The following is a 9,506-nucleotide window of genomic DNA, read 5'->3' on the forward strand; positions in this document are numbered from 1 at the left end:
CTTCAGAAAAACAGGCTGAGATGAATAGCCCTTAAATTTCTGATTTCTACCTCTTCTTACAATAAAAAACATTCCCTACTTGTTTCAAGTCAGTACTTCTCAAAATGGTAGTCTGAAATCACAGTGCTACTGCCAGAGTGAAATCAACACAGCTTTCTTTCATCAAGGAAGTTTTTACAAAGAAAAATAAAATTAGATGGACTAAACAATGTGGTCAGTGACACAGTTGAATTACATTTAGGCACAGCTTTCTAAAGTTACTGAGTTCTTGTAACAATTCACATTTTGTTGAAGACCCTAATTCAGCCAATTTTCTAGAAAAAATATTTTGATCATAGAACACTGAAACATACATAGGCCTAGGACTTGCTTCTTTTAGGTAATAACATACTGGTTTTAATAATCCTTTCAATAAATGTGCATTGACCATTCAGTAAATTATATGTACAGGATATATGAATAAGTAAAGACCTCTCTAATCTCAGAAAGATAACAAGATGGTATGAAAAGCTAGCGAGAAAAGTTAATTCTGGTACATGATTAAATATTTCGATAGCTGTAAAAGAGTACTGGAGACTTACGTGTAGTTTGTTAGGGATACTGGGAAGAAATAACCAGGTGTAAGCCTTACAAAACAGGAGGCATCTGGGCTAAATTAAGATGTGGCACATAAAATTTTTCCATTTATTTGGGCAGTGTGAGGATGACACTGTAGGGGCATGACTGAATGCCATCACTAAGGCTGGAGCTTTACTCTGGGAAAGATGTGCATTTTAGCACCATCACTCTGGCATCTCTTTTAGACATGGTAAGTCTGACGCACCTGTTGGCAGCAACAAGTGATTAGAAATACCATCTCCACTGCACAATGGCTTTGGAATCAACAATTCTCACAGTATCCACTTTTAGTTCCTCCATCTCACTTGTATTTTTTTCTTTAAAACTTTTTTAAATTGATAGACCTTTATTTTATTAATTTACATAGTGCTGAAAATCAAATCCAATGCCTCACACATCCTAGGAAAGTGCTCTACCATTGAGCTACAACCCCAGACCCTCACTTATATTTCATTTGTTGAACATTCTATACCAAGAATGGCCAAAAATATTTGCCTAAACTTAAACTTCTTTTTTGATCTCCACAACTACTCTATGTTGTTGTGACTCTTATTTGAAATTTGAGTAAATTGTGCAAGTCTCTTGTAGAAACTGAGGAGTTGCCAAGCCTGGTTTTGAATTCAAGCGAGTCTTAACCCTGAGCCTACATTCTTAACCTCTATTGTATTCACTCTAGCAAGGTGTAGGAATTTTTTTTTCCCCTTCAAGGGGTTATAGCTTAAATATGTAAAAAATATAGTGGCTTCTCTTGAAAACCAATCTTGCGTTCTAACCATATTCCTATTCAATATTCTATAGTCAGAGATGAACCTGCGAAAGGCACAAGCTTTATATGGCCTTGCTTAATACTGGGTTGATCCAGTGTTTTCAGGTTAATCTGAATTTTTTGAGAACCTCGTGGCTTTGTTAATTTGAATTTGCAAAAAACCAGTGTAGTGAAATATAAAATTAGAAAAATTGTTTTCGAAAACTCAACATTATAAAAACCTAGTTTCTAATTAAGTATCAGGTTATCTTACAATTAGTCATACTGCTATGTAAAATTGTTACTTTTGTATCAAGTTGGCAAGGCTTGTTTTAAACATTCTTGCTATTTCTGTGATGATGTTTTTTTGAATACCATTTAAACTTGTGAACTCAAGAAAAGCTGATTATTGTCTGGGTTAAGTATACCATCAGTTGGAGGTCTTAAACACTCACTGACCTCTTTCAAGTCATGGATTTTGCCATGGATCTGCCTTTGGGTTCTTCTCTGCACCTCCAGTTTACAGGCATACTGTGACTCGGTGAGCCCCCACAATTAGGAGTTAATTCCTTAAAATGAGTTTCTCTATACATGCATCCTATGGATTGTTTCTCTGGAGAATCCTAATTTAGAAACTAAGTAGTTGGTCTCTTCCACTCTCATTTGTACTTTAGTACTTAGAATTAGTCTGTTGAAACCTTCAACCTTCTTTTGAAGATGGGGCAATCTGTTTCTATTCTAGGACAGCCAGAAAATTTTCTCTCAAGTATATCCCTCAAATAATTGTCTACCTAGACTCTACTATATGCTTGTTTTCTAATGTAATTTAAGACAGAAGAAAAATTGTATTCACTTAGGATTTATCAGAAATTAAAATGTTTTGTATAGTCCACTGAATCTTGAAACAATCCCAAGAGGTAAACTCTATTCCCAATTCCTCCAAGAAAACTGAGAAAGCAAAATTCATAACTTTTTGGCAAAGATTTGAACCCAAAGGTCAAAACCATTTTATGAACCCCACACTTTTTTCAAAGATAGAAAACCTTAATATTCCACAGAAAAATGCGGTTGAGACTGGACTCGTCACTGGGTAATAAAAAGCCAAGAAATATAAATGCAAGGAATAATAGGACCAAGATTAAATCTGCATTCCTATTTACAGTTGCCAGATGGTTCTCAAAGAAGCTAACAGTAGTCCCTAGAAGATAAACTGAGAGAAGAAACAGTTCTATCAAATAAGTAGTTTTACAGTGGGGCCCTATAGGAAATCTAATGTTATGAGGATTAGCCTAGGTAGCTATTTTGCTCCATGAAGGGATGAAGAATCAGTTAAAAAAAAATTTTAAAAATCGAAAAAGTTTTTTTTTTTTTTTTTTTTTTTAATGGTTTAAAAACAGAGCAGAACTCTCACCCAAACATCTGAAAGCCAAATAAGACTACCAGTATTTTTACAGTATTTTTCTAACACCAATGGTTTTGGAATAGTGAACAAATCCAGATTAAAATCTTTAGTAGCTAATTACTTTCCCCTGTCTTCTACAAAGCTATAGAACCTAAATCACTACATTTGAAATGGTAAGCAGCATTTCATTACTTGTAAACTGGACTCACTGATGAAACTACTCATCAGTCATCTTACCTCATATCTAAGATATTTTATAAAGCTCCTGAGTAATTTAGAAATACATCCTTTATTATGCCTTATATGCTGTTACATTCCATTGAAGTATTTTACTTTTATTCAAACAGTAGTACAATTATCAAGACTAAAATTTGTTTTTAAGTTTTAGGTCTAGGAAAAAAAAAAATGAAGCTCTCAAATACCTAACCAATCAGAACTTTAATCTGTATGCACTACTGGTTTTTCTTATTATTAATTATAACTAGTGGGAAAAAATAATTAAAATTGTTATAGGATAATCAAAGTCAAATTTTGATTACACTTTTATGACAAATAACCAGGGTGGCCCTTCCCTGGGATTTAAAAAAAAAAAAAAAAAAACCCTAATATTTTAAGGGTATGAAACAAGCATTTTTGTGTGTGTGTTGCTAGGGATCAAACCCAGGGGCCTCGCATGGCAGGCAAGCATTCTTCCATTGAGCCATATCCCCAGACTAAAACAAGCTATCATATATAGTTCTGGACTTAAACAAAAACAAAAAAACTTGGGAATTATTCAAATAAAATAAGCACACACTCAATTATCTCATTTCCTATTTCAGAGAAGATACGTTGAACATTCATGTCATTAGTTTATTTACAAACATATCCAGTATGCATGAATCCAAGAGTTTGATTCATTTTTCAGAGACTGCACCTCTTAAAACAGTCTTCATATCTGCAAAATAAAAACAAAAATTAATGGCATTTAAAAATACCACTCACTTTGTAGAAGTTAAGCAGTTTCATTAATGTATTGTTCATCAGTCTGGTACATCAGAAAGCGTTTACAGTATCATGACTTCATTCATACTGATTTGCTTCATCATATGCACCAAAACTTTTTATATTCGTGATTTGGGTAAATTACTCCCATTCTAAAATTATGATAGTCTTTCCTTTCTAAGGTATATTTTGAAATTTATTCCAATCATCTCATAGAGCTTTCCACAGTTATTACTTTGGGAAACTCTACTCACGGATTACCTTAAGTAAATCTTTTATTCACACACAGGCAATCAGCAAACGTAACAATATGCAAGACTTCTTTGTGCAGGCAGTAACATATATTCTGTTAATGTAACTTTTCAACCTTGGCACCACTGGCTTTTGCCACTTAGGAAAATAAAAAATATTCCCAGACACTGCACTATGCTTCACTGTGGTGCAAAATCATTCCCATTTGAGACCCATTGACCTAATTTTCTCAAATGTAGGAGTTGATCAGGCATAGATTTATCACTGCATAAATAATTGGGACTGATACAAATCCAAGTAGTACTAGAAGCATTTTATCTCCTGGAGTTTTCTATATATATTAAATCAGCTTTGCAAGTCTAGATTTTTAAAAAAGGGAGCACAGTGACCATTTTATAAAAGGAACTGAAAGGTTTATAGTGTTTTAAGAGACATGTTCTAAGTCATTTATTTTAGTAAAAGTACTCAAGAGAGGATGTTAGTTTTTAGAACTTTACCTGATTTAAAACATAAGCTCTGGAATAAGACTGCCTGGGTAAAACTTCTAGCCCATGGTCACTAGTTATGGAATTATGAGCAACATGACATCTTGTGTCTCAGATGAGGTTAATATCACCAACTTCACGGGTTTGCTGGGGAATTGCATGAGATTATCCTATCAAGTGGTATTCAATAAACACTGGCCATTATTTATCAAAGAACCTGCCTCCACATCTGTACTTAACTTCATGAATCAGTCCTACATAACAATGTATTTGTGTATGTGGGGTTTTTTGGTGTGGGGAGTGGGTACAGTATAAAGTACAAAAAACTACTTTAGGAAGATAAAAACTCCATTAATTACCTGTTAAATGTATGAATCACAACATCCCTATTTCTTAAGCAGTTGGTGTCTTACTATAAAGAAAGGTGCAGCAAAACCTGATCCAAAGAATAAGGTCATCATAACCAGTAAGCGCCACTTGTTTTCCACTGAAAATGGCAAATTCTGTTGGGAAAGAAAAGATAACAAGCAACAAAAATAAAACTTCAAAACATCTGATTTTCTAGGTCAAAATACACAAGGAATGAGAAGTGTGATTGTGCATGTATAATTGTACATAATCAGGTGCGCAAGTAACACCAGAAGGTAAAGAAATATCTGGCTTTACTGAACACCTGACAGTCATCGTAAGGACACAAGCGTAAAACGGTTATTTTTCTATTTCAGAAAATTCTCTATGAAGTAATATTTCGGTAACAAAATGCACTATTCTAGTTTACTGCTTATTAGAAACCAGTCGCCTAGTACACGGCAATGTCAACTGCACCGCAGTTGGTGCAGACTTTTCAAAACGTGGCTATACCCTCTACATCTGCCCTTTACTACTAGGCCTCACGTAATCCTCCGAGGTTGTCACTGATAATACCCGATTTAAGCTCTTTACACCTGCCCTCAACCAGTGAGAGTAATCAGTAGGTCTAATTTAGTTAAAGAAGGCTTGCTACAATACTCCAGGCCTTCGAAGGTTCCTCATCACTTTCCAATGACCTTTACCCGGGTCCGATGCCCTTCAACTCGGCTTTAAGACTGCAGCCGCGGTCTCCGGGCCTCCCAGATCTTGGCGGCAAAGGCCCGCTGACTAGGTAGGCCAGGGCAGCTTGCGAGCTCTGCGGGCCCTTTCCTTTCTGCGGCTCTGCGCTTGGGTCCCAGCTTTCTCCTGGGGTTCCCGGCTTGCCATTTCCCTCTCCACAGCCCGTCGGCGGTCCTGGGAGCAAAAGAATCTCGGCCAAATATCCCCTCCACCAACGAGGCCGGACTCTTACACACTAACCTTCCCGGGGCCCTCCTCATAGTGGCTCCGACGGACCACCGAAGTCGTGAACCTCCGAATGCTCTGTCCCAACATGGCGCTGCTGGGGCCTCTGCGAAGAGCGCTGAAACCGCAGGCGGAAGAAAAGCGTGAAAAGACAGAAAGGAAACTTGGGAAATGAGGCAGAGTCTTCCGGAAACAGAAGAAATTGGCGGTCTCCGAGGATTATGGGAATTGTAGTTTAGCACCGCTCGGTGCCTTTTCAGCCTCGAAGGATTATGGGAAATGTGGTCTGGCGCCGGGCTGCCGGAGGACCATAACCTAGAGATTTCTTAGCAGCAATGATTCATTCAGACTTGAGCTCTTTATTCGAGCTCATATCTAGGATTCTTGGGGACTTTATCAGAAACGATTTTATCGAGTTAAGTGAATAAATCATCCCGTGTGTCCAGTTTATGGAACAGAAAAGCAAATCTATCTCTTCTTTTTGTATGTGAATATGATCTGCAATACTTCATCAACATGGAGAGTCGTGTAAAAAATATGAACTTATCTGGGGAAACGAAGCATAAAAACAATAACTAAACAACAGGTAGCACAAAAGATGTTCGAAAACTCAGCTGGAGTGCTGGGAGATGGATTCCTGAGGACATAGGGAACGGAATATAACCAGAAGGACAGAGAACAGAAAATTCGAGTCCTGTTTGAGTACAGCATGTCGCGAGTGTGGAAGAGAAAGGCAGCCTCTGATTATCTGGAGCCAGTCTGGGGCTACCATATACCAGGAATTGGTGTATTCTTGCCGACTATATGCGATTTCATAGGGCATCAGACAACACTTATTCACGGATGGATCTGGGAAAGAATAAGGCCACTGTGTAACCATATTCAAACTCAGATAAAGCATAAATATTATCCATGCCACTGTTAAACCGAAATGAGCTTTGTTTAAACCTGTCTCTGATTTGGTGATAAAATTTGGCCCGAAGCAACCTCTGTATATAGTGAATTATACCCTAGCTTGACGTGCACATTGTAAGCAAATTGTAACCAAACAATAACATAGTTGTAACTCAAGCAATAACAACAGTTGAACTTCAGCAAATTACAGGCTGCCAAAATGTTGACCATAGTCAGTCGGGTTGTTTTGGTATGTCACTTTTCTCAAGCTATAAATATAACCTATGCATGTGGTGGGGTGGAGCATTCTGAATCCTCTTTGTTCTGGAAAACTGTTGGTTTTAGAACCTTTCCTAATAAACTTTGTTAAATTTAACCACTGTCAGTTTTTCTTCTAACACCATAAAAATGACCAAATATCACCTTATCTGTTTTAATATGATGGCTTGTGCCTCTTAACCAATTAATGTCTTAGTCTTGGTTTAGTCTTTTTTCTTCCTGAGAAAGATTTAGAAAGACAATCAATATCCTGGAAAGCAAACCCAAATCCTGTAGAACTTTTGTCATTTTACTGAGAATTGTGGGACAAATGAATCTTCATGTAAGATCGCCTACTGCAATGAATGGTAAATACATTTTGTTCAATTGTGGGTGTGTTTCTAGTAGCCTGTTACTAGACGTATTGGGAAGGAAGTAGTAATAAATGAGTCTGGGAAAATGGTATTAGGTTGGATTGTGAAGGGCCTTGCTAATCTGAGTGTCATGTTTTTCATCTGTTGGAGAGTGATTATTACCTCAGATGACTAATTCATATAGCAATAGTAAATAGTTCAAATAATACCTTAGGTTTGTTTTGAAAACTGGGTATGTAATATATATTTTAATCCTTTTTCAATTTTTGGAAGAGAAAAACTATGTTCCCCCGCCTCCAGAAAAAAATTATTTAAGTAGCTTCTGACTGAGTGGGGATGGATATAATGCATTATAAATGGAGTCCTCCTCATAATATATAGAAGCTATATATGATCTTCAATTTTTAAAAGTCCTAGTCAGTGCCTTTTCATATTCAGAATTCCAATTTAACTATAATTGTGGAACATTTTTGCCTTTAATACTTCTGGATTCTATTTTTGAGTGTCATGTAAGTAATGTCACCTGTACATTTGGTTCTCTGTTGCTTTTAATTCACATTAATTGACTGTCCTCTGTGTATCTGGCTTTGAACTAACTCTAAAGAGATCTATATGTCAGAGATTCTAAAATATGACTTCAGAATTGTCTGTCTCCATGTGGTCCCTCTAGCAAATTATATATAGCTGCAAGTTCTTTCTTTTAAAAACTTTTTTGTTCTTTTTGTTATACATGACAGTGGAGTGTATTTTGACATATCATACATACATGGAGTATAATGTCCAATTTTTGTGTTTGCACATGATGTATAGTTATACTGGTTGTGTATTTATATATGAACATAGGAAAGTTATGTATGATTCCCATTCCCTTTCCCTTCCCCCCAGCTCCCCTTCTCCTGGTGAACTTCTACTCCACCCCCAACCAATCTCCCCCACCCCACCCCCACCCCTACCTATCGTGAGTCAGCATCTGCATATCAGAGAGAACATTTGGCATGATAGTCTCTAGTTCCATCCATTTACCTGCAAATGCCATAATTTCCTTCTTCTTTATGGCTAATATTCCATTGTGTATATATACCACAGTTTCTTTATGCATTCATCTGTTGAAGGGCATCTAGATTGGTTCCATTGCTTAGTTATTGTGAATTGGGCTGCTATAAACATTGATATGACTGCTTCAGTGTAGTATGCTGATTTTAAGTCCTTTGGGTATATGCTGAAGAGTGGGAAACAGAGTCAAATGGTGGTTTCATTCCAGGTTTTCTGAGGAATCTCCATACTGCTTTCCAGAATGGTTGCACCAATTTGCCTTCCCACCAGCAATGTATGAGTGTACCTTTTTCCCCACATCTTTGCCAACATTTATTGTTACCTGCATTCTTGATAATTGCCATTCTGACTAGAGTGAGATGAAATCTTCCAAATTCTTCTTACAGATTCTTCTTGATCAAGAAATGAGGTCTATCCTTTTCTATCTGTATTTGAATGTACTCTCTCTGATTACTATTACTGAGAGTATGATGCAAGGGCCAATATGCCAGTGTCTTGGTGTTATAATATCGGCATCTTGCTTTCTTGTCTTTTGGATCACTTTCCCTTGGAACATTGAGCCTTCATGTAAGAAGTTGGACTTTTCTGAAGAGTTCTTGAAAATCCTCAGAAGTGGGATGCAGGCACTCAGGTGCCAGACATGTGAGTGAAGTTATCCTGGACCTTCCAGTCATGGTCCTGGTCCTTACTCAGCCACCAAATGAATATCACAGAGGGACCTCAATCGCTGCTATGTTGAGCAGAGTTGCTGAGTTGAGACTTGCCCAAAATGTTGTTCTACAGATTTGTGAGGTGTTATAAAGTGGTTGTTTATTCAAGCCAATAAGTTTATGGAAGGAAGAAAAACTTGAAGAAATCTGGCAAAATTTCATTTGAAAATGAAATAGATAATGTGTAAATTAAGATGATGAAAGATAACAATTTCCTTGTAATGCTTTCAATTGAATGGTGAAGTTTAATAGGCCTTTTCTTGACTTAGTGACCAAATTGACCGATAGAATGGAATAGAGTGGCGTTCTGATACTTTTGAAGCTAACTCATCAAAATCTTTAGCTTCCACTCATGCAACTTGTATGTTTTCTTAGAATAAGTCAACATATGAGATATCTAACTATTCCTAGACTTTC

The 9,506-nt window shown here is 36.9% G+C and overlaps 1 protein-coding gene across 1 annotated transcript; it reads right to left on the reverse strand.

Moving 5' to 3' along the window:
* Window positions 1-2,206: 2,206 nt before the first annotated feature.
* On the reverse strand, window positions 2,207-5,975 carry COX7C (cytochrome c oxidase subunit 7C). Its single transcript, XM_079145537.1, has 3 exons — window positions 5,816-5,975; window positions 4,846-4,989; window positions 2,207-3,702 (listed from the first exon to the last, which is right to left on the reverse strand). The coding sequence occupies exons 1-2, from the start codon at window positions 5,888-5,890 to the stop codon at window positions 4,873-4,875; spliced, it is 192 nt and encodes a 63-aa protein (XP_079001663.1). The 5' UTR covers window positions 5,891-5,975; the 3' UTR covers window positions 2,207-3,702; window positions 4,846-4,872.
* Between the last annotated feature and the right edge of the window lie 3,531 nt (window positions 5,976-9,506).

Source organism: Sciurus vulgaris (assembly GCF_902686455.1).
Source record: "Sciurus vulgaris genome assembly, chromosome: 6".
In the NCBI taxonomy this organism is placed as follows: Eukaryota; Metazoa; Chordata; class Mammalia; order Rodentia; family Sciuridae; genus Sciurus; species Sciurus vulgaris.